General features: G+C 33.9%; 2 protein-coding genes across 2 annotated transcripts; both read left to right on the forward strand.

Annotated features, from left to right (window-relative positions):
- On the forward strand, nt 1–15,667 carry LOC123563124 (uncharacterized). Its single transcript, XM_053524343.1, has 16 exons — nt 1–485; nt 848–1,269; nt 3,869–4,087; nt 5,798–5,932; nt 6,702–6,784; nt 7,142–7,259; nt 7,690–7,762; nt 8,414–8,703; nt 10,397–10,745; nt 11,236–11,657; nt 12,253–12,471; nt 12,823–12,957; nt 13,332–13,414; nt 13,942–14,059; nt 14,301–14,373; nt 14,879–15,667. Exons 1-16 carry the CDS (start codon nt 150–152, stop codon nt 15,170–15,172), a joined length of 3,369 nt encoding a protein of 1,122 aa, XP_053380318.1. The 5' UTR covers nt 1–149; the 3' UTR covers nt 15,173–15,667.
- Nucleotides 15,668–15,754: 87 nt separating this feature from the next.
- Nucleotides 15,755–24,663, forward strand: LOC123563123 (organic cation/carnitine transporter 2-like). The gene is made up of 9 exons (XM_053529140.1): nt 15,755–16,584; nt 17,115–17,464; nt 18,890–19,311; nt 19,848–20,066; nt 20,423–20,557; nt 20,921–21,003; nt 21,893–22,010; nt 22,256–22,328; nt 24,035–24,663. Exons 2-9 carry the CDS (start codon nt 17,123–17,125, stop codon nt 24,365–24,367), a joined length of 1,725 nt encoding a protein of 574 aa, XP_053385115.1. The 5' UTR covers nt 15,755–16,584; nt 17,115–17,122; the 3' UTR covers nt 24,368–24,663.
- Nucleotides 24,664–25,335: the final 672 nt, after the last annotated feature.

Here is a 25,335-nt window from a genome sequence, read left to right on the forward strand (position 1 = left end):
TGTATTTTTGTTTCCTGTTACAGCATCCGCAGAAACTTTCGGTTTATGTTGGTTCCCTCACCAAACTGAGCTCGGGCACCAACTAATCCCTCATTATCCTACAGTTAAAACACAACACCTTACATTATAAATTGCTTCCTACATTAGAAATGTCTGCGGGAGTTAACGATGATGAAAATAGTGCAGTCAGCCCTGACAAAATAATCGAAGACATTGGCGGATGTGGACGCTTTCAAGTGCGGATGACCATCGTTGTTCATCTTATCAAGACGATTGTCTGCTTTACTTTTTCGGGGATGATTATTATATCGGCGACTCCAGCATGGTGGTGTGAGGACGTCCTCATTACTAATAATCTGACGTCATGCGTTACCTTTCGGAACGGTACATCTATTGATTACTGTCCAAAGAAGACATGTACTCTAAACGGAACTGAGTGTCGAAGGCTGAATTATGATAGAAGCTTAACTACAATCGTCAGCGAAGTTAGTAATTGAGGCTATATATTATATGTTTGAATTTTATCTCTAAGTCTGAAGAATTATAAAAACGCAATAATTCTTTCAATGTCATTATACTCACTATCTTATGTAAAAAGTATACGTTGCTATTTGAAATCCTACCCACCTTCAAAAGGGCTTCAAGGTCACATCTATAACAGGATCCTTTAGAAGCGACCAAGAAAAATAATAACCTCAGTTTCTAAAAAGTAATTAAATATTCTATAATATCACTGTTTCTAAATAATTCAACGTATTAGCATACATAGATTTTTAGATATTTTAGTTTGACACAACACGTTTTGATAACTTCAAAACCTTCATCAATGTGTTTTTGCATCTTTCAGTTCGATCTGGTATGTGCACGTGACTTTATTCCGAGTACAATAAATTCAGTTCAAATTGCTGGTACCCTAGTAGGTAACGTGGCTTCAGGACAAATCGCAGATTTAATAGGACGAAAACCTCCATTCTTTGCTTCAATAATTTTAATTATGTCGTTCAATCTTGTCGGTTACTTTTCTACAAGCTGGCAAATGTTTGCAGTTGCAAGGTTCTTCCTTGGCATGGGTGGTGGTTTCTTTCTTACCACACAATATTGCTTCTTGTCAGAATTTTCGCTTGCTCGCTGGCGTGTCTGGATTGTAGGATTTCCGTCTTGGCCGATACAGGCTTGTGTGTTGGCACTGTGTGCCTGGTTGTTACACGACTGGAGGGACATTCAACTGTTAACGGCTATTTTGTCCATCCCGTGTCTTCTTGCTTGGTTGTAAGTATGCTTAATATTAAAACTTCTACTTACAAGACCGAATTTAGACTAGTTAAATGTAATATCTTAATATCTATAATAACCTTACATTTATTCACCTCGGCTACGTTTTTTCTATATTTTACATTGAATAAGACATAACAAAAGTTGACAGAAAACAACAAAATATTATATTATCACCGGGGTGTTGTATAAATCTATAGATTAGTAAATATATATATTAAGTAAAATAAGAGCTGTCACTATTGGTGACAAATGCCCCCGAAGCTGCCAAATAATGATACAGTTGTATGCGCAAAAACACACATCATTTCGTGACCTAGACCTTGACCTCAGAGGCCCAGCAACATTTGTCAAATCCCTTGATAACTGGCAGAGCCATGGACCAGACAAGAAATACCTTTGACTTGATCTTGGAGCTAGGGTCTTGTGCATGACACCTCATCTCATTAGGCCTAAAAAAATATGTCTGTTTCCTGTAACATGCTGAAAAAAGAGGGGTCGGTAGGTAGGAATTTTTTTTTTTCTTTTTTTTTTTTAAGTGTCAGAACTTTTCAGTGTTTTTTTCTGCTTTTTAATATGCAAGGTAATAGGGATTGAAGTCCTGGCAATAGTTAATAAATAGTGCTAGATGTGACTTGAGATAGTTGATACTAGTAACTGAGTAAAAATGTGAATCAGATAACATTCAGACAATTTAATTTTAATTACTGAACATGGCAAGAATTGTGACAGAAACCACAAAAAATATCTAAAATGGCATATGACTAGAACTGAAACACATCATACAGTTTGATTGTGATCGACTAGCACAATCACCTTCTTTTATTTGTTGTTCATCTATGGACAGGTGATTATTTATCTACTATTAAATCGTTATACAGGGCGTTTGGTAGGTTCTGAAACTCAAGTCATATATAGACTCTTCTGCCTAAATTTTCAACGGTCAAAATCAGATTTTCAAGAGTCAAGATCAGCTATTCAGGGGTGAAGCTATTCTGTTATAAACTTTATCTAAGACAAATACATTAGTCTCCATGCAAGTCTACAAGAAAACAAAGCCATCCAGTTCTGATCTTAATAGAATGTTTGGTTAACGTACCACATACACTGTCATTAGAACGTTTCTGACCACCTATATATAAATCCTAAATCAAATAGTTTCCTTTGAGCCATAGTGTCATAAAATATTCAAGAACAGTTCATAAAAGCACAAAATTACCAGTAACATTTGTCATATTTTTCTTAAAAGCAGACTTTTTATTGGCTTAATATTAAGATTTGCACTAGAAAATCTCATTGGAAATGACAGAAATGTCCGAAAATTACGGTCGCGAAAACGGGTGACAAATACGGAAAACGAAAGTTAGAGTTTAATTCTTGAAAGAAAAATGCATCTGTTTAATTTATTTTCTACCATCATAGCTATTCACTTCTTACAATTTCTGCTAATCAAAAAAGTTTTTATTTGTTTCTGCTCAAACTAAGCCTCGACAATACTAGAACATTTGCTATACATCGTAACGTTCGATTATAATTATCCAATTTGTTATTTAGTAACCTTATTATCGCCAATTAACTGCCTAATCAAATAAAATTGTTGAAAAGTTGCTGCCGCCTTTCAATAACGGATGTTGTTCATACCGACAACGTGACCACTGAACAAGTGGTACAAACACGATAGTAGGCTGCTCTTCTACGCATTGTTTATCAATTAACTTTTACACATTGATCAATAAACACCTTTAATAATGACGGGCATTATTGTACTATTAAAATACAAACCGCGTGTCAGTTGGCGCGTGGTGTGATTGACATCTGTCAGTAGCTAATTAGTATACGGCGCTCCACCTTCTGCCATACTTCCGCTTGTGGCGGCGAACAGTATTGAAATTCACCGAGATTTTGATTGACAAGGGGCAGAACTTTTGAACTCGATACGCATCAAAGAAAACTTCTAGATTTTTGCGGGTGAAAACCCGTAACCTCGGGTCTATCGACAAACAGGCTTTTCGGCCCATAAAAAAATTGCGGTCGGCAGTAAAAACTTACGGTCGGTCGGGTTACAGGAAACAGACATATTATTTTTTAGGCCTTATAGGGAACATTTATGCCAAGCAATTTCAAAATCCCTCCATTATTGGCAGAGTTCTGTATCGGACATGCCAAGTAATTTCAAAATCCCTTAATGAATGGCAGAGCTGACACGAAACAGACCCTGCTAACCTTTGATTTCTAAGTGTGACCTTGACCTTGGAGCTAGGGATCTGGGTCTTGCGCATGACACATCGTCTTATTATGGTTAACAATTTTGCCAAGTTATTTTAAAATCCCTGCACGGATGCCAGATTTCTGGATCGGACGCACGGACGGACAGTTCAATTTTAATAAACCCACCTTCGGGGGCATAATAAGTCAGTATAATCAAATACCGTTGTTAAAAGGAGCATTTTCTAAATAGATATATAAATACAGTTTAACTTTAAATAAGGCGTTCTGTTATGTATGTTAAATTTCAGGAACTTTTTATAAAAAGACACATTAGTTATAATTTACATTACACACTTTGCTTTCGTATAACTACGTTTTGTGCTTTTAGTGCGTTACCTGAAAGTTTCCGGTGGTACATAGCTCACGATAATCCGGAAAAAGCTGAACAAATTATAACATCCATAGCAAAGTACAACCGACATAACGAGTTTGATATAGAAAAGGCACTGCAGAAACCCGAAACACGTGAAGATCAGAAATACACAGTTTTGCATTTGTTCAAATCTAGATACTTAATTAAAGTAACGGTGCTTCTTTCATTAAGTTGGTATGTAGTTTAGTTCTTCTGTCTGGCAAAGTTCCAGGCTGGTTTACATTAGTATATTAATTGTATATGGCAAAGGGAAATCCAAGCAAGGTCCATGCTGGTACTTTATTGTTTCCCAACAAGTAGCTGACTACATCCCGCATGCATCATTCTAAATAGTACTTCACGTTTCCGAGAGGAAACAATGACTATAACCGTAATTTCTCTCTATATATCTGAAACATACAAAGTACATGTATAACAAATTGGTTTGGAAAAGGGTGAAATAAGTTTGGGATTATAATCAAATAATTGAACATTTTACGTTGTTAGTTGTTGACTAATAAAAATGTAGACTGATCGGTCATCTGGACCTTGTTCTTACCTACATAACATGTTTTCTTGCATACCAGACGGGGATTTCCGTTATTTTTATCGGTGCTGGAAAAATCCATCTTACACCCCGGGGTGTAAGATGACTCTCGTGCTTTAAATGACGTATTACGAACTACGCATATATGGAGTAATTTATATTTTATTTAAAAAAAACGGAATAAAAATCCAATACCTTGACAGTTCCTCTTTGTTCCTGATGGTATATTTCTCGATTCAAAACACGTTATTTATCAAAAAATCATAACGTTACGCTGCAAATGATAAAAAAACCCCGGAACTAAACATTGTTATTTGTCTTTGAAACGTCATGACGTCTTTCCTGTTTACGGACGTTGCTTTCCCGCGCTTTGTTTAAATACGCCTCTATAAGAAATAGTTCTAAAAAGAAAGCCATTCGATTGATTTTTTAAAATATTATTTCTTGATATCGGTATGCAAGAAAAAGATTCTGTCACTGGTTATATAGGTGCAGATAGGAATAGCCGGTTCTCGGGTAACTGTTTAGGCGGTAACTCGGTAGGAACCTCGTTACCGCCTAAACAGTTACCCTCGAGACCGGAAATTCCCATCTGCACCTACAACCAGTGAAAGAATCTTATAATCTAATTTGACCCAGATTCATTAAATCAAACATTTTGACTATATATGTAAATCAGATAGAATGTTAAATCGAAGGTTTTCTATGACTTTACTTTATATTTACACGATAAAGTTTCAAACTAAAATTCTAACACGACCAGCGAATAACCTTCATACATGTAGAGCAAAAATCTATCTCGGGTTATTCTGCAATAAACCACTCGCGTGCAATGACGTCATCCGATCCAGGTGCGTATCACGGTCGTAAAAAGTAGTTACCATTTTTTCTAACACTTTTGATACTAGTACGTCGTGTTAGAATCGAAATAACAAGTTCCCAAGTGTGATTTATCGTAGAATAACCCTAGTATTTCGTTCTTATGCGAAACAATATATCACTCAGGCCTACGGCCTTCGTGATATATTCTTACGCATAAGAACTCAAAACACGGGTTATTTCATGATAAACCACATTTACGTAGTTCAAGTAGAATATGTGATCTCTCTGAAGTGTTCTATTATTTAAAATAGTGAGTTTTTTTGTTTACAAGCGTTCTTTATGAACATATTCTGACCGGGATTTATTACGACTGAACAAAGGTCAAACTGTAGACGACAAAGGACTAACAGTAATTAAAAGCATGTTTAGGGATATTGAGAACATTATAAATAAAGACTATTTTGAGTTTGATATATGATTATTGGTTGATGTTATGTTTAATTTCAATTTTATCTGTTTATTTTTTTACTTTAAAGGATAGCACTTGGTGTTGTATCGTATGGTATATCATTTGGAATCCAGTCACTTTCGGGAAGTATTTATCTGAATGTATTCTTATTTGCCCTTACTGGCATTCCAAGTAAATCAATAGCGCTCTGGCTACAGAACAGGTAATCTTTATAGAATATTCAAGATAATATTTTGTAACTATCATAGTATATGTCGTTATCGAAAGATGGAAAATATGCTTTCATTTCTCATCAAAAAAGTTCGCCAGTTATTTTGCTTTCTAACACATGTTTATTCAGATATGAATATTGTCAAGTTCTTTCTGGGACAGATATGAATCAAGATTATTACTTTCTTTGGTTGTTCTAGAATTTCTATCAAACTACATTTTCCTTATACAGAGATTGGCCTCAGATGTTTTTGTAACGTAATTGATCTTTCTAAAGATTGATACTTACCGTTTTATTTATCTGCATGCATGCATTTAGTTCTTAAACATCAAACATAAGTTTCGTAGAACATAATTCATTACAAGTCCTATAACCCAATGCTCTTGCCTTCACTAATTTACATCCCTGACGTTCTGCGCACAGAACGTTCTGTGCTAAAAATGGCATGATTGTGTTAACAACAACCATATAAACGCGCATGTTTTGTTTAAATGAAAACAATGACATTCGTTATTGTTACCATAATTTATTACCATGTGAAATTCATCGTTTAAACAATTTGTACACTCATTTTGATATTCACCAATGCAACAATTCATACCATATGGTAATCTTGATTCACTGGCCTTTGCCTTTTACATATTTGTTGGTATATAAATTGATTAAATATGCAGAGATTTAATTAAAATAAGATTAAAATGTTAAATACGAAAAGCATAGTTGTTTAATATTCTGCTCTTTTTCCATTTATTATTCACAGATTTGGTCGACGAGCTACAGCAATCATATGTTTTGTTATCGTCGCTGTTGGTGGTCTGGTTGTCGGCATCGTGCAGACGTTTGGTAATGAAGCTTTCATATTATACATATCTGTATACATAATATTACCTAAAATATGTACAAGATTTTGTACAATGGGCGATTCAAAAATGCTATTTATAACGTAACTCCGTCAACGTAAATTACGGACTTTAGTCTGTTATCAACTGATGATGTTTGAAAACATGTATTCGTATTGCCTTTCATGAATACCAATTTAATAGGATAACTCTTTCCTATTCAGTCAATAGAACATACCTGATATTTTGAGCAATCATAATCTCTCTATATAATTTTGATATTTTCAATAAAGGAAGACCTTTCGAATTAGATCACATGTAGCAGCTTCACTTTACACTTGTACCATTCCGTAATCTAAAGGTGTGCAAAATAAAGATGAACTAACGAATGGGTTTGCTATGGTGGCAAATATGGGAATATCAATGGCATGGGGACCAGTTCAAACGATGACAATTGAGCTCTATCCGACTGTAATAAGGTAATTTTAGTTTAGATATTGTTAGTCATTAGTGTTTCAAGTCACTATGACGTAATTCAGACCATACCTTAGACAATTTTCTGAAAGCCAGTTATAATACATGTTTGTTGCGAGAAGTTTTGAACTCAATTATTCCCAGTTAATCAGCAGAAACCACACCCAATTGACCTCTCCCATTGTGAAAAGCCGTCCTTAACGTGATTGATATCTTTTTCTCTTTATTTCTTTTTATCAAATTAGGCTATGTTTATATTTTGATCTAAAATTAATTGATAATTACTTATCTTAATTATATTAAATTAAAGTAGAAAATAGCTCATAACATACATTGTCAACTTTAGGCACTGCATTTATTTCATTAAAACTGCTTTAAAGTTTAAAGTGTTATTATATTCAGTAATTTAAATCTTTTGTAAGATCATATTTTCAGAAATATTGGGTTTGGTTCTCTCAGCGTGACAGGACGAGTTGGAGCTATACTCGGACCGCAGTTAGTGTATCTGGTGAGTGTCAGCTGAGTAGAATATAATTTGGAAATAAATACTCTTTTACATGCACTTTGACTGAAGCCTATTTTAACTTCAATGGCTGCTGCAAGAACAAAATAAACTAACATAAAAGACATTATATTAACAGAACTAATCGTAGATAATTATGAAATATTTGTTTCACGAATAATTAATACCGTATTGTTTTGAAATTATGAACAGTTTAAAAGATAAGTTCCCATTAGGCCAAGAGATTCATTACCAGAAATATAGTTTTTTATACATAAATTTCTTTTTCGTTCCTTCACATGAATTGGGGGCCTCCGTGGCTGAGTGGTTAAGCTTAAGCTCGCTGACTTCGAATTACTTGCTCCTCACGTATGTTGTTTCGAGCCGCACCCGTGCCGTTGAATTCTTCATGTGTGGCTTTAGGAGGGTTGGTGGTTCTACCCAGGTGCCAACCCGTGATGAAATTATGCAAATGGGGGCACATAGGGGCTTCCTCCACCACCAAAGCTGGAAAGTCGATATATGACCTATAATTGTGTCGGTGTGACGTTAAACCTAATACAAAATTCACTTGAATTATGAAAATGACCAATTTACTTAAAAAGTCAAACTGCAAGCTTATTCTATCATGTTAATACGCATATTGGACATTTGTAGAACTCCTACGTCCCAGGATTGTTGTATTACGTGTGCGGAGCCATATCTATCATCTGCATGGTGGGATTACTTTTCCTGCCTGAAACAATGAACCAGAATCTTAATGACAAAATAAAAAAGGATGTAGAAATCAAATTTCCTGACGAAGTCATAGAAGTAAACTGTGCAAGCCGGTGTGAGAATGTAAAGGGAAATGCAATGGAAAACGAAAGGAAAGTTTACAACCTTGACGTAACGTCTCTTCCGGAGGACATAATCTCTAAGGATAACGTTATAAGTTCAACAAAGCTGTGATGTATTTATTAGCAAAATAATGTATCGGCAGCCAATATATTAAACAATTATTTACAGAAACAAATGAAACTATAATATAATGTACTTTAATAAACGGTTTAAGCTTGTAACAACGTTTGTATGAATAATTACATTACGTTTGCGTTTATTATTTTCGTCTTTTGAAACATTACATATGCACTTAATTTCTAATATAGTTGCAATTTCAACATTATAGTTTTAAATAACTTTTGGACATAGATTATTTGAATTATTACCTCTTTATCAAAAAAGAAGAGAATAAATGAAATTAATGCCAAAAAGAGTTAATCAACATAGTCTCGAACCAGCTCACGTCGTCTAGATAATGAGAATCAACTCGCGTTGTATTTCATCTCATTATTTTGTAATTGAATTGATCAGAACAGAAAACCACTGATGTTAAATTATCAAAAAAATGGTATTTTCCAAATAATAAATGCTTCATATATTCAAGGTTTGTTGCATTACACTTTTTCCCTGGGTCGATTCGGTCAAACCAACCTTTCGGTAAACAGGGTAAACAGGCGAATGCGATTAAACGATTACATTATAGAGACAGCTGTCATTCGGCGATTTTAAGTACGTTTAAGAAAATATGCTCTTTGATGTTATACTGCCTAATGACATTCAACCCGGAAATTATGAGCAACAACAACAGCATCTTATTTACTTTTTGCACAGACAAATGAATAACAGTAGATAAAGGAAAAGAACAAATTTGAGAAAGCATTAGTTAAATGTCCTAATTAGAATCTGATGTTATATTTATTGTCAGTAAGGGATAGAACGTTTTTCCTTTTTCTTTTTTTCCTGGTTGTCGAAAATTTTCAGGGAACAAAAGAGTAGGTTAGCTGATCACCCCCAGCCACCATTTGCCCATTCCTTAACTTTGAGTTCGCTCCTAAGCCAAATTGAATGTAATTGCGCATTTAGAGATACATTCATAATTAAACGGCATGCGGTTATAGTCGACTGTTAACAAACCTTTAATATTTAGGTAGAAGTACACATTTATACTTTTTTTAGTTGTGTACCATTTTAAACCTAATGCTTAGTGCTATTCATACACATAAACATGTTAATTCTATGTTTATTTAAACTATATGTAGCAATTTTTCATAATTTCAGGTATGTAATTTGAGATTAGTATACCTTTAAGTGTCCGTTAAGCTAATTACACCATTTACTTGATGACATTAACATACGAATTTAATTAATCATATAAACCAAATGTAAACGTTATACTAAGTGATATTTTTGCACGTGTGTGTAACTGAAATAATCATTTATGTTGTTGGAGCGTAGTTTGCATATCAAGTGATGACTACTGGTAAACAGACATTTTCACATATTTAGTGTTTTTCAAATTAAGTTTATACATCTTTCATATTTATATGACAAAGTTTTAAAGTCTTGTTGGAAATAATTAAAGTGCTTAGTACTGCGTTAGGTCTTTGATATACTTTTACATATAATAAAATTACTGTACAATACTTTCATTTCATAGGCATGAAATTTAGTAGGTTTGGCTAAAACTGATTTTTCGAGGGGATATAAAATGTGTGTTTCATTTTTTATAATAAGAATAAAAATTGCGTTGATATTACTGACATTTCTACTAAAAGACAACATAATTTGAGTTGCGTGTTACTGAATTTCATAAACAACCTTCAACATGACGCAAACTACGCCTTCTACAGAAAAAGACGTCGCTGACGTCAGTCCAGATGAGATAATTGAGAGCCTAGGAGGATGTGGTCGGTTTCAAGTACGAATAAGCGTCATTGTCCATCTAATGAAGACGGTCGTCTGTTTCACGTTCATGGGAATGATTATCATATCTTCAGCACCGCCTTGGTGGTGTAAAGATGCCGTCGTTGGAACCAGTTTGACATGTTCGGGTTACGAAAATAATACAATTATGCAATACTGCAAATCAAAATCTTGTTTAAATGGAAATAAAACGAAATGTAGGGCTTTCGGGTATGATAACAGCTTGAAAACAATTGTTAGTGAGGTAAGATGTAAACATATATTTATTGAAAAGAAACTAGTATATCTCATTTTTTGTGTAAACTTAGGTTACTGAAAGATCGACATGAATTCTTGTTAACTTGTATTTAGTTTTCTTCCATTTGCAGTTTAAGTAATTTTGAAATGAAAAGTTTTTGCGGCAGGCTTTTGGCTTATAGCTCTATTCCATGTGCAACTTAAAACCAACCTTTATCCACAAATTTGCTCCAAAATTGCCCTAAATATTGCTTACAATTTTTGTAGTCACTCCAAGTGAAAGATGCTTTTCAGTCCGTTAGCTAATATATCTATGTATAAAAATAATATTTCATGATTTATAATTACGTAACGAAATTCAGTATACTTTACTATATATATATAGCTTTACTATATATAATTCAGTATACTTTACTATATATATATATATATATATATATATATATATATATATATATATATATATGTATATATATATATATGTGTACTGTTTTCAGTTTAATCTGGTGTGCGACTATGACTACATTCCAAGTATTATTACTTCAATTCAAATTACTGGTATTCTTGTGGGGAACGTAGCAGCCGGACAAATCGCCGATTTATTTGGAAGAAAGCCTCCGTTCTTTACTTCGATGTTTTTACTACTGTCATTTAATCTTGTCGGTTATTTCTCAACCAGCTGGGAAATGTTTGCTGTCGCAAGATTCTTTGTTGGCGCAGGTGGTGGATTTTTTCTAACAACACAGTATTGCCTTTTGTCTGAGTTTACGCTGGCAAAATGGCGTGTATGGATAGTGGGATTTCCATCATGGCCTATCCAGTCATGCTTATTTTCACTCTTGGCATGGTTAATCCATGACTGGAGGTATATCCAGCTGATGACTGCACTAATGGCCATACCCTGTTTCCTGGCATGGTGGTAAGTAGTTGCCTTTTTTCCATGTAAGACCCTCTTTTTGATATGCCAGTTTCGTTATGTCTGATGAGAAAATTTCCCATTTTGTGAAAATGGAGTAGTGTCCAAAAAAAAAAGGAAATTCTTAGTTTGCAATTTTGCTAAAGGGAGCAAGGTGTGACAGTTATCTTGGATTCATTTACTTTAATAACTGAATAGAAAACAAAATAAGGCTGACGTTAATGTTGGTGCACATTTGTCTTATCTTTCCAGTTTCTCTTCTCTTACATTCGCCGCTCAGTTAACACAGTTAAAGTAGTTTTGTCACGTATTTTGAAATCTCGAAAACTTAATTTCTTGATGTTTTTGTTTTCACACTAACATGCACTTGTCACCGTTTGCCTTCGTTAATTATTTCACGACTTATTCTTCTTGACATTTATTTACCCATCTGATATTACCATAATTGCGTTTAATGTATCAACTTTTGTTTTAATTTACTGCCGTGTATTACTGTCTTAAAATGACAAGTGGAAAATCCAGGTAAAATACAATTTACTAAGTTACCCTTTCCATTAATATACCAGACAATGAAAGTTACAATACTTTTTCATATCAGTGTAATACCAGAAAGTTTTCGGTGGTATGTTGCTCATGACAAACCAGAAAAGGCGGAGGTTATTGTCAGATCCGTTGCAAAATTCAACAGAAATACCACTTTTGATATAGACAAAGCTTTAAAGAAACCGGAGAACAGAGAAGACAAAAAGTACACAGTGTTAGACCTATTTAGAACAAAGAAAATGGTGAAAGTCACATTTCTCTTATCACTGAACTGGTAAGCTGATAATAATTTTTTTATGGTCAACCTTATGCTCAGGTGTTTTAGTTTGATGGCCGACTATCCCAGATGCATTGTTGGCATTTAAACAAACCGACATACAGCTAGCTTATAGGTGTTAAACGATAGATAAGACTGAATTTAAAGCCTGCAAATTTGTTTCTATTTATAGTTGATAGTTTTGTGAATATGTGACAATGGAATTTTGAAAATTGATAGCCATCTTTATGCAACAGATATACTTTCGCTAGTTATAATATTTTTCTACAGGTATCACATTTTAATCAGCTTTTTCTTAATATAAATGCAACACACCGATACATTTAGTTACTTATGAATATTAAATAGGATTGCACTTGGTTGTGTTTCATATGGTATTGCGTATGGGATTCAGACACTGTCAGGAAACATTTTCTTCAATCTATTTCTGTTCAGCTTGACTGGAATACCTTGCAAGGCAATCGCACTTTGGCTCCAAAACAGGTAAGAAATTGCATATTTATAAAAGTCCAAATGATATACCACGTTTACTATGATATTAAAATTATTTATATTTGTGAAGACATCTTTTAGTAACTGCATTTGCTGAAAGTCTGACATACGTGAATAACTTATAATGGGAAACACACATACAAGACTAAGAGTTATAAATACCTATAAATACATGTACAATAACTATTTATTCATCAAAGACGCTTTACTTTTTATGCATCTTGGTGTTACTATTATTTCAAATCTTATATTTTATTAATAAAAATTATATAAATCTATGGTTTACTATTAAAATGTGAACCAGTCTCTAAATACAAAAGCAGAAGAATAAAGTTTAAGTTAATAAAATAACATTTATAAACCAGATTTGGGAGACGGTGTACATCAATAATGTGCTTTACCGATGTTGCCTTTGGAGGAATGGTGGTTGGCATCGTACAAACACTAGGTAAGTCTCGAATTAAAGTCGTAGTAATTTATAAAGGCAGCTAAAAGTCCTGTTCGAAAATGTTTCAAGTTTATGTAATTGCATAATGCTTCTCGACTCTTCCCTGCTACAAAAGTAATCTAAGTCATGATGTTAAAGGTTAATATTTAAGAAGGCAATAATATTTCATAAATGTAACTGGAATGCATTAGTCTAGAGTGCTTTGAGCTAAAGTGACTGATAAATAAATCTATAAGAAGAATATTTGGATGTTTAGTACGCAATCAAGCACAAAAAGCTAGTCTTGTGTTGTTAACACACATTACAGTATATGTGCGTTCCATGGCGAAACTTGAGCGTATGGCGGCCTTTTAACGTACAATTAAATATGTTTAGAAGAACTGAACGCGAATGTACGTAAACTTGGTTTATTTTAAAGTTTTACATGCTGCATTGAAGAATATCTCGGGCTTAAACCAAATTCTTTGGACATGTCCCCGCATTTCAGATGTTAAGTAATATTATACTATTCTGACTTTCAATTTCAGATGTACCTTATAAAGATGAATTAACTAATGCATTTGCACTTATTGCTTACATGGGAATATCTTCAGCTTGGGGATCTGTTCAAACCATGACAATAGAAATATACCCAACTGTGATCAGGTACAGATAAATAATGTTGCCAATATTTTGTTAATAAATGTTACATATACGCACTGAACAGGCGCATTAAATTGTAATTTATTTTCTTTTGAGCATTATAAACATGATAAAGATGAAAATAAAGGTTTTAATACTCGTACATGCCATAATATAAGCGAAAACAAAACTTCGACCGCAATTTAGATAATTAAGGAAGCCTTCATTTTCTTCAAGAAACATTCAAAATGAAATTCTGTTCCAGAAACATTGGTTTTGGTACTCTGAGTGTAACGGGACGTATAGGTGCTATTGTCGGTCCGCAGCTAGTGTATCTGGTAAGAGTTTGTTTTATCGTGGGCAATAGTGGTCAAATACACTAATTAGAGCACTTATTCTAAAAGAACCTTTTCAGATTTAAAATTTTACATTATAATTGTATCGCATATAGTTTAATTAATCTTTAAAGAATTGTGAAATAAGAATTCACTTGAATAAGGGGCCTCCGTGACCAAATGATTAAGTTCGCTGACTTCGAATCACTTTCCCCTCATCTATGTTGTTTCGAGCCTCACTCGTGCCGTTGCATATTTCATGTGAGGAAGGAAGGTCTGTGGTTCTACCCAGGTGCCAGCCCGTGATGAAATAATGAAAATTGGGACACCTATGGCCTTCCACCATCACTAAATTTGGAAAGTCGCTATATGACCTATAATAATTGTGAGTGTGCGACTTTAAACCTAATACAAAATTCACTTGAATTATGAAAATGGAACAGTTTAGTTAAAAAGTCAGACTGCAAGCTTATTCTATCATGTTAATACGCATATTGGATATTTTTAGAACTCCTACGTCCCAGGATTGTTGTATTACGTGTGCGGAGCCATATCTGTCATTTGCGTGGTGGGATTACTTTTCCTGCCAGAAACAATGAACCAGAATCTTAATGACAAAATAAAAAAGGATGCAGAATTCAAATTTCCTGACGAAGTCATAAAAGTAAACTGTGCAAGCCGGTGGGAGAATGTTAAAGGAAATGCAACAGAAAACGAAAGGAAAATTTACACACTTGACGTAACGTCTCGTCCGGAGGACATAATCTCTAAGGATAACGTTATAAGTTCAACAAAGCTGTGATGTATTTTTCAGCTAAATCATATTCGGCAGCAAACACATATATTATACATTTATTTACCGAAACAAACGAAACTATAATATAATGTACTTAAATAAACGGTTTAAGCTTGTAACAACGTTTGTATTAATAATTATATAATTACTTTTGCGTTTAATATTGTATATTTTCGTCTTTAAAACATTACATATGCACTTCAATTGTAATATAGTTGCAGTTTTAGTATAATAAATGTTTAAAATAGTTTTGGACATAGTTTTAAAGAATTATAATAAACTTCTTTATAAAAAAAAGAGAATAAGTGAAATTAATGGCAGAAAAAGAGAGTAAATCAACATTGTCTCGAACCAGTTCACATCGTCTAGATAATGAAAATCAACTCACGTTGAATTTTATCTCATTATTTTGTAATTAATTGATTGGAACAGAAAACGATTGATGTTAAAATCATCACATTAATAGTATTTTTCCGAATAATAAATGTTTTGTACATTCAATACTTGTTGCATTATCCTATTCAAAAATGTAGAAAAAATTCCCTGGGTCGACTCAGTCAATCAAACCTTTCGGTAAAAATCCCAATTCGGCAAAATGACTACACTTTAGAGACAGTTGTCATTGAGCGATTTTAAGTACGTTTAAGAAAATATACATTTCAATGTTATTCTGTCAAAGGTCATACAAACCGGAAATTATGAGCAGGAACAATATATTATCTACAATTTGCCAGACATATGAATAACAATAGATATAGGGAAAACTCAATTTGAGAGAGCATTAATTGTATGAACAGATATGGATCTGAAGATATTTTTTATTGTCAGTAAGGGAAAACGTTTTTTTTTTTTCTTTTTTCCTTGGTTGATTGAAAATTTACAGGGAACATCTGAGTGGGTCTGCTTTCTGTTTTTCCGTAGCTGATCCAAAATTTTCAGGAAACATCTGAGTGGGTTTGCTGGACGCAACCTCTCCAAATTTGAGTTGGCTCCTAAGCCAATGTAATTGCATATTTAGAAAAACATTCATAATTTCAAGGCATGCGGCAACAGTCGACTGTAAAGAAAACATTTTAGTGGTAGTTCACATTTATCCTATTTTAGTTGTGAACTACATTAAACCTAATACATAGTGTTGCTTATGGACATAAACTTGTAAATTTGTGTTAACATAAACTATACGTAGCAAATGTTTCAAATTTAAGACTTGTATACCTTTAAGTATTTGTAAAGACAATTACACCATTTACTTGATGACATTAGGATGCGAACTTAATTAATCATGTTTACCAAATACAGATTTAATGCTAAGTGATATTGTTGTACCTGTGCAACTTAAACAATTATTTACGTTGTTGGAACGTAGTTCGCATATCAAGTGATCATAGATACAGATGCCTTCTTAAAGGAAAATACTGGTAAGAAGACACTTTTAAATATTTAGTGTATTTCAAATCTTTTATATTTATATGACAAAAAAAGTTATATAGTCTTGTTGAAAATGAAGTGTTGCTCTTTGAAATTATGTAACATCCAAGTACGCTTATACATGCATGCAGAAATAGTAAAATTACTGTGCAATAAAATTTAGTGGGTTTGACAAAGACTGATTCTTCGGGGAAATATAAAGTCGTGGACTTCAAATATTTTAAAGAAAAAAAAAGAATTTATTTGCTTGTTTAGATTTAAGTTCGTGGATCAACGCGACCACGAAAATTAGAGAATTGACAGTGTTATAATGTTTGAGCAACCTGTACATAAACGGACCTAAACAGTTTTGCACATAAACGTGCCTAAACTGACACCTAATGTTTCCATTCTTGCAATGTATACGTTTTTAGATGGTTTGGATATAAATATTGACTTTCTTCATGAGACATGTGCATTGACATTTTTTTTACAAAGGAAAACATAATCTGAGTAACTTGTTACAGAATTTTACTTACAGCCTTCGCCATGACGCTAAATGCACCCTCTACAGGAAAAGACGTCGCTGACGTAAGTCCAGATGAAATAATTGAGAATCTAGGAGGTTGCGGTCGGTTTCAAGTGCGTATGAGCGTCATTGTCCATCTCATCAAGACGATTGTCTGTTTCACGTTCATGGGAATGATTATTATATCTGCAACGCCTCCTTGGTGGTGTCAAGATGGCGTAAAAGAAAACATTTTGACATGTCCAGGTTATAAAAATAATACCATTACGCAATACTGCCAATCAAAATCTTGTTTAAATGGAAATAAAACGAAATGCAGGGCTTTCGGATATGACAGAAGTTTAAAAACAATTGTTAGTGAGGTAAGATATAAACATATATTCATTAAAAAGTAACGGGTACGGCTCTTAGTTGTCTTTTTTCAAAAAGATGTTACTGAGTGATAGGCATTAACAGATCTGTCTATATGTTTTCGCACACCCGTACCTCGGCTAAATCAGGATCACACAGAACCGCAAAAAGAAAATATGATTTTGCTTAAGCGATTGTGTAGATGAGTTTTAAGTGGTAAATTATATTAGAATGGCGAATATTTTAAATGACTCCTTAATTCCTGTATCAAAAGGATAAAAAATTAAACAGAATGAAGGTTAATTTAGCTATTTTTGCTTGTGACTGATAGTGCAAACCTGATCAAACATCGTAGATAGAACATGTTTTATAGTCGAGAAATATCTAATCAATATTTTTCTGCCTAAAACTTTTTATAAACTTGAAACCGCATAGCGTCGCAGCAAAGAAAAACATTTCCAACGAAATAAACTTTAAAAAAGTTTAAATTCAAAATTTGGCATAAGTACTATAAGTGATTGAAAAAGAAACTAAAAAAGCGTCGTCCAATTTCATCAAACATTCCCAGAAGTAGTTTACCATTCTTTGCGCAATTTCAATTTTCTGGTCAATATTTAAATACTTATGGAAAACGCAGATTAGCTTGAAGATCAAAGCTAGTTTTCAGTACTTAATGTGTTCTTATCAATTGATAAATGTTTTGGTTCATATTAGGACTGCATTAGTCGCAAGCAAAGCGAGTTATATTATGTATCTTGCCGATTCATGTTTTAGTGTTTCTCGGTTAGAACTGAGGATAAATATATTATGTTAAATTTTACTATCATTTAATGATTTATCACTTCAACTCGTCTAATATAATTGCGGAAACCAAATCATTATTCTTTTGCAAAACAAATACATACGTTTAAGCGTGATCATTGGGGTATGCGAATAATTATGAGAAAAATCGCTACGTAGTTAAACTTTGAGACGGACTTGTATACTTTTAAACCTCATATTTTTTGATTGATTGTTCATTTGTTTGTTTTGGATTTAACGCCGTTTTTCAACAGTTTTTCAGTTATGTAACGGCGAGCAGTAAACCTATTCAGTGTTCCTGGATTTTGTACCAGTACTAATCTATTCTCCGCAAGTAACTGCCAACTTTCCCACATGAATAAGAGGTGGAATACTTCTTTTTAGTGTTACATTTTTTAAAATGCAGCTGTATTTGGATCATTGCTCATTTGTATTGCATAATAAGAGGTAACCTAAATGCTGTACAAAAGTATTCCAAAAATGCGTCTTTATATTGCTTACATTAATTGTAGCCACTCTATAGTAAAGAAGACAATTTAAAACATGCTCTTGGTTTAATAAGTCACTTGCTTTATGTCCTTATACAAAATTTAAACTTATATTTCACCGTTTCTAATTACAATACGGTATTTCAGTTTAATCTGGTGTGCCACAATGACTTCATTCCAAGTATCATTAATTCAATTCAAATCACTGGTGTACTTGTGGGGAACGTTGCAGCCGGACAAATCGCCGATTTATTTGGAAGAAAGCCTCCGTTCTTTACATCGATAGTTTTACTACTGTCATTTAATATTGTCGGTTATTTCTCAACCAGCTGGAAAATGTTTGCTGTCGCAAGGTTCTTTGTTGGCGCAGGTGGTGGATTTTTTCTAACGACACAATATTGCCTTTTGTCTGAGTTTACGCTGGCAAAATGGCGCGTATGGATAGTGGGATTTCCATCATGGCCTATCCAATCATGCTTATTTTCACTCTTGGCATGGTTAATCCATGACTGGAGGTATATCCAGCTGATGACTGCACTAATGGCCATACCCTGTTTCCTGGCATGGTGGTAAGTAGTTGTCTTTTTGTGTAATGGAGTACAGTGTCCAAAAAGGCATTCATATATTTACAAGTTTGCTAAAGGGAGCAAGGAGTCACAGTAATCTTGAATTAATTTACTTTGATAACTGAATAGAAAACAAAATAAGGCTCACGTTAATGTGGGTCCATATTTGTCTAACCATTACAATTTCTCTTTTCTTACATTCATCGCTCAGTTAACACGATTAAAGTAGTTTTGTCACGTATTTTGAAATCTCGGAAACTTAATCTTTTGAATTTTTGTTTTCACATTAACAAGCACTTGTCAGGGTCTCCCTCCATTAATTATTTCATGACATATTCTTCTTGACATTTGTTTACACATCTGTTATAACCATAATTGCGTTTAATGTAACAATCGTTATATCCATTTATTACCTAGTTTTAATGGTAAATAATGACTAGGGGAAAATCAAGGTAACAATACAATTTACTTAGAAACACTATCCAGATCATATATCTAGCAACGACAGTTACTTAGTATCAATACTTTTTTCGTATCAGTGTAATACCAGAAAGTTTTCGGTGGTATATAGCTCATGACAAACCAGAAAAGGCGGAGGTTATTGTCAGATCCGTTGCAAAATTTAACAGACATACCAACTTTGATATAGACAAAGCCCTAAAGAAACCGGAAAACAGAGAAGACAAAAAGTACACAGTGTTAGACCTATTTAGAACAAAGAAAATGGTGAAAGTCACATTTCTCTTAGCATTGAACTGGTAAGCTGATACATATTCTTTCATGATCAATCTTATGCTCAGGCGAATAAGTTTGATGGTCGACTGTCTAAGACGCATTGTTGCCATTTTAACAAAATGACATAATTATAGCTTTTAGTTGTTAATTGATTCATTAGACTGAATTTAAACCTTTACATTTCTATCTATTTATGATTAATAATTTTGTGAATGTGTGCTAATGGAATTTCGAAAAATGATAGCCATCGTTATACAAAAGTGTTTCGCTAAAGTTGTATTATTTTTCTCAAAGTATCACGTTTGTATCAGCATTTGAGTTGTTTTTTAATACAAATGCATCATACCTATTCATGTAGTTTCTTATGGGTATTAAATAGGATTGCACTTGGTGTTGTTTCATATGGTATTGCGTTTGGGATTCAGTCACTGTCTGGAAACATCTTCTTCAATTTATTTCTGTTCAGCCTGACTGGAATACCTTGCAAGGCAATCGCACTTTGGCTTCAAAACAGGTAAGGAATTACATCTTTTTAGACAGTCAAAATGATATATTAACTATGATATTAAAATTATTTATATTTGTGGTGACATCTTAAAATAGTAACCTCATTTGCACAGAAATAATCATTGACATACGTGTATTACTCACAATGGGAAAACAATCGGCATCAAAAAAATTTATAAACACCTACTATTGCATGTAAAAAACCGATTTATTCATTAGAGACCATTTACTTATCATGCAACATGGTGATTCGACTTTTCTTGGGGGATATATGCACGTTGCAAAAGTTCAAATCTTACATTTACATAATTCAACAAAAAGGAAACCTTTGGAATACTAGTTAAGTTAGTAAAATAAAATTATAAACCAGATTTGGGCGACGATGTACCTCAATCATGTGCTTTACAAGCGTTGCTTTTGGAGGAATTGTGGTGGGCATCGTACAAACACTAGGTAAGTCTCATATTAATGTCGTAGTAATTACAGTAGACACCTAATTAAATGAAAATGTTTCGAGTACAGGTAATGGTATAATGCTCCTTGATATTGTTTCCTGCTATTAAAGCCATCTAAGTCGTGGTGTAAATGGGGCAATTATAATTTAAAAAATGTAATTGGAATGCATTAGAACCACCTAGGTAGCTCAGTGGTAGAGCGCCCGCTTCGAGTGCGGGAGGTCGTGGGTTCGATCCGTGACCGCGTCATACCAAAGACGTGAAAATTGGTTCTAGTAACGTCCTCGCTTGGCGCTAAGTATTACGAGGATTGTACTAGGACTGGTCAGCCCGATGGCAGTATAATGTGACTAGGTAGGGTATCATGTCAAGTGTATGTGGCGTGATATTCCAGTGAGGCAGCACTATAAAGTTAGGCATTTTACATAACTGAAAAATTGTTGAAAAAGACGCTAAACCCGAACATACACACACACACATACACACGCGCACACACACGCGCACACACACACGCACACACACTGGAATGAATTAGGGTGTCTGCAGCTAATGTGACTGATAAATAAATCATTACAAGAAAGTTTGGATGTATAGTACGCAGCCAAGCACAGTAATAGAGTCATGTGCCGTTAAGACACATTTCTGTGTATGCGCGTTACATGACGAAACGTTAGCGTATGACAGCCTTTTGATACACAATTACACATGTTGAGAGCAAATGAATGCGTATGGACGTAATATTCATTTAATTTAGATTTGTAAACGTTTTATGATAGAAAGCGTTAACCTATGTTTCTTTCCTGTTATTGCATTGTAGAATTTCTCAGGTTTCAGCCAATCCCTTAAGTGGCATTATACTGTTCTACTGAGATGACTTTCAATTTCAGATGTACCTAATAAAGATGAATTAACCAATGTATTTGCACTGATTGCTAACATGGGAATATCTACAGCGTGGGGATCTGTTCAAACCATGACAATAGAAATCTATCCCACTGTAATCAGGTACAAATAAATGACGTTGCCAATATACTGTTTTTGAATGTTAAATATACGCACCTTAAGTGACGAATTAAATTGTAATTTAATTTCTTTGGAGCATTATAAAGATGAAAAGACGGTTTCAATATCGTACAAGCTATTATGAAAACGAAAAAGAACAAAACATCCAAACTTCGACCGCAATTTAGATAATTAAAAAAACGAATTCATTTTCATCTAAAAACATTCAATACAAAATTCTGTTTCAGAAATATTGGTTTTGGTACCCTGAGTGTAACGGGACGTATAGGTGCTATTGTCGGTCCGCAGCTAGTGTATCTGGTAAGAATTTCATCCTTGGTAAGAGTATCAAAGCCATTATTCTAAAAGAACATTTTCTGGTTTCACATGTTACATTATATTTGTATCGCATACGTTTAGATTAATCTTTAAGGAACTGTGAAATAAGTATCATTGAATTGTACATGGCCTGCCATCTTATCTAACATTATACAGTGTTTTTCTAAACTTATCAATAAGAATTTTACAGATTATATAGACATTTTTCGAGTGAGTCACTTGGACTTAGAATAGATCTCGTATAATCAAACTAGAATACAAAGGTATTCATCATTATCAATACATGTATAATCATAGATTGAATTTCAGTATGCCATACGTTATTGAAACTGATATTCAAGCAGGATGAATCCTATTGTTAAATTGATATAGCTTGTACATTTTCGTTTTTGTCGTGTTGAGCAACCTGTGGAGTTCCACTTTTCCTATTGTACATGTGGGTTCGAGTCTCACTCGGAGCGTTGAATTCTTCATAAGGAACAAAAACAAAACAAGGATGAATATCAAACAAGGAATGCCGTGTTTTAAAAACGCAGCCTCCCCAAAACGAAACTCACAGCACGCAGACGTGCTCACTACCAATACACAGAGCAAACACACGAGGACAAAACAAATTGACCTACGGAAGGTCGGTGCTTCGGTTCTACCCAGGTGTCCACCCGTGATAAGATAATGCACGGAAGCGCAACTGGCGTCTTCCTAAGTAATCAAAGCTGGAAGGACTCTATAAGACCTATGATTGTGTTGGTGCGAAGTAAAGTTTCTGTTTTCTAGTTGCAAATGAATGCAACAACCCGTATTATTTACTTCATATGCACCGGAAATCGGTGTTGTGTAGTGTTGGTACATTGTTCATTTAAATACATTGAATAATTCTGCATAAATAAAAATATTTTAGAGACAGCTAAACATAAATACACAACAAATTAAACTTAGAGGCAACAGTAATAACTGGAATATTTACAGTCGTTGATATAACGGGACAATATTAAATTTCTACGGTTTCGCAGAACTGGTAGATGAATTCCAAATTAATAGGACATTCCACATACCTTCGAAATTAGGTAATTTTTGATCACGTCGAAATATGTCGAAAGGATACATACTTTATGTCAAGTACAGTATGTTGATAGGACTGTTCGAACGAACAAGTGTATTCTCATTAAAAGAGGGCGTGCTGCAAAATCAACCAAAGTTATGTGATGACTGAAAATATTAGGCCAAAAGTACAATTATATTTTGTTGTAATGGTGACTCTGTAAATGGACAAAGCTTTCTGTTTGTTGTTTAAAGCAGTACTTAGTTTAAACATATCTTAATACATAGAACGTTTACAAAACATTAATTAAGGAATTGGACAGAAAGCTATATCAGCTACGGTTATCCTCTCATTAAAGCAGTACTTATCGTACCAAGGGTGTAAACTTCAGTTGTCCTTTATTTTAGGCAGTGAAAATACATTTTTCACGGCCTAACGTCTAAATGCATGCATGTAGCTGAAAATATCAAACTTTTTTATTGCATCAGTTTTCTGAAAATGATCGATTTTTAATAGTTATTTCTTCTCAGTTTCGATTACTCCTTTCTTCGAAAGCGACCAATGTGTGAAGTTTATTTCGAAAAACTTGACACTGGTAAATTAATGCATTTGGCTTTTAAAATCAATAATTTATATATCGTTCTTTCAGAACACATACATTCCGGGACTTCTGTATTTTGTGTGCGGAGCTATATCTATCATATGTGTTTTCGTGCTGGTTTTCCTGCCTGAAACAATGGACAAGAATCTCAACGACAAGATAAAGCAAGTTTTAGATTTAGAATCGACCGTTCGTGATCAACCGTCAAAAGTTAAAAGCACAACAAACGATAAACCTGAAGGCGAAGAAAGACAAACGAAGGAATCGACAAGTGCAAGAGAAACGGACAAGCGTGTGCCCCTTTGTGTGGCAAATTTGTCTAAACAGACGCATGATATTCATACTCCCGGCTCATTAGAAATCGAGACTACACATATATAAAGTACAGAATTCTATATAGTGTACGTTTATACACATATAAAATGCAGAGTAATTTAAGATTTCAGCCACATTTAACTACATTTGCCATTTTTCTGTTAGATGCTAATCCTTTTTTTGGCAGCGCATCACAGATACTGTTAAACGGTGGTAATAATACTTTTACAAACTTGCATTTCTAATACTAAACATAATTATAAATGCGAGTCACAATATAACAATTGTTTTTATATTCATATCAGTTCTTGCAAAGAACGTTTCATTAAATTCATACTTCCGCTAAAATCATAAGCTATATCTTTCTCTGATTCCCGGGACAAGAAAATTGCACTTTGAAAATGCAAAGATGGGTTCTTCACCTATTCAGATTAACATCATTTTATCCTATAATTCTTTTCTCTGAACCAAAATACCCGAAAGTTTCAGACTTTAGACAAACGAAGAAAGTACTGTTATTTTGTTTTAAGGCTCACCTGCATATTTGTTTGTCATATGGTTTCTTCTCGATATTAAGTTGCGGACACTAAGTTTCCCTCTGCCCTATACTTAAAGCAAAAACTGTCACTAATTATGTAGAGCCACTAACCTTTCGACAGCTCAATGAATGCCGTCTCGCATGACAACACATCGGGAACCTACAAACCTGATAGCTATTTTCTCACGTACTGATATTCAAATATGCTCTATAAGGGCATGTTTAATTTCATCTTTAAAAGTTAGGTTTGAAAAAACAGCAATAGATAGGCTCTTTATTTATCTCTATACAAGTCGCCAAGCAAAAAGTAAAATCAATAAAAGTCTTTGAATGCATAGACTGCAACTAAGTAACATAAAAGTCCTCTTGAATGCTACACTGAGTCTCGCTATACGTTCGGACTTAATAGACATTTGCGAATTAAGACTAAATGGACTGTTGGCACCTAGGACGGTCGAAATTTCAAGGGAACCATCTCAACATATTTAATTATATA

Source organism: Mercenaria mercenaria, chromosome 2 (genome assembly GCF_021730395.1).
Source record: "Mercenaria mercenaria strain notata chromosome 2, MADL_Memer_1, whole genome shotgun sequence".
NCBI classification, from domain to species: domain Eukaryota; kingdom Metazoa; phylum Mollusca; class Bivalvia; order Venerida; family Veneridae; genus Mercenaria; species Mercenaria mercenaria.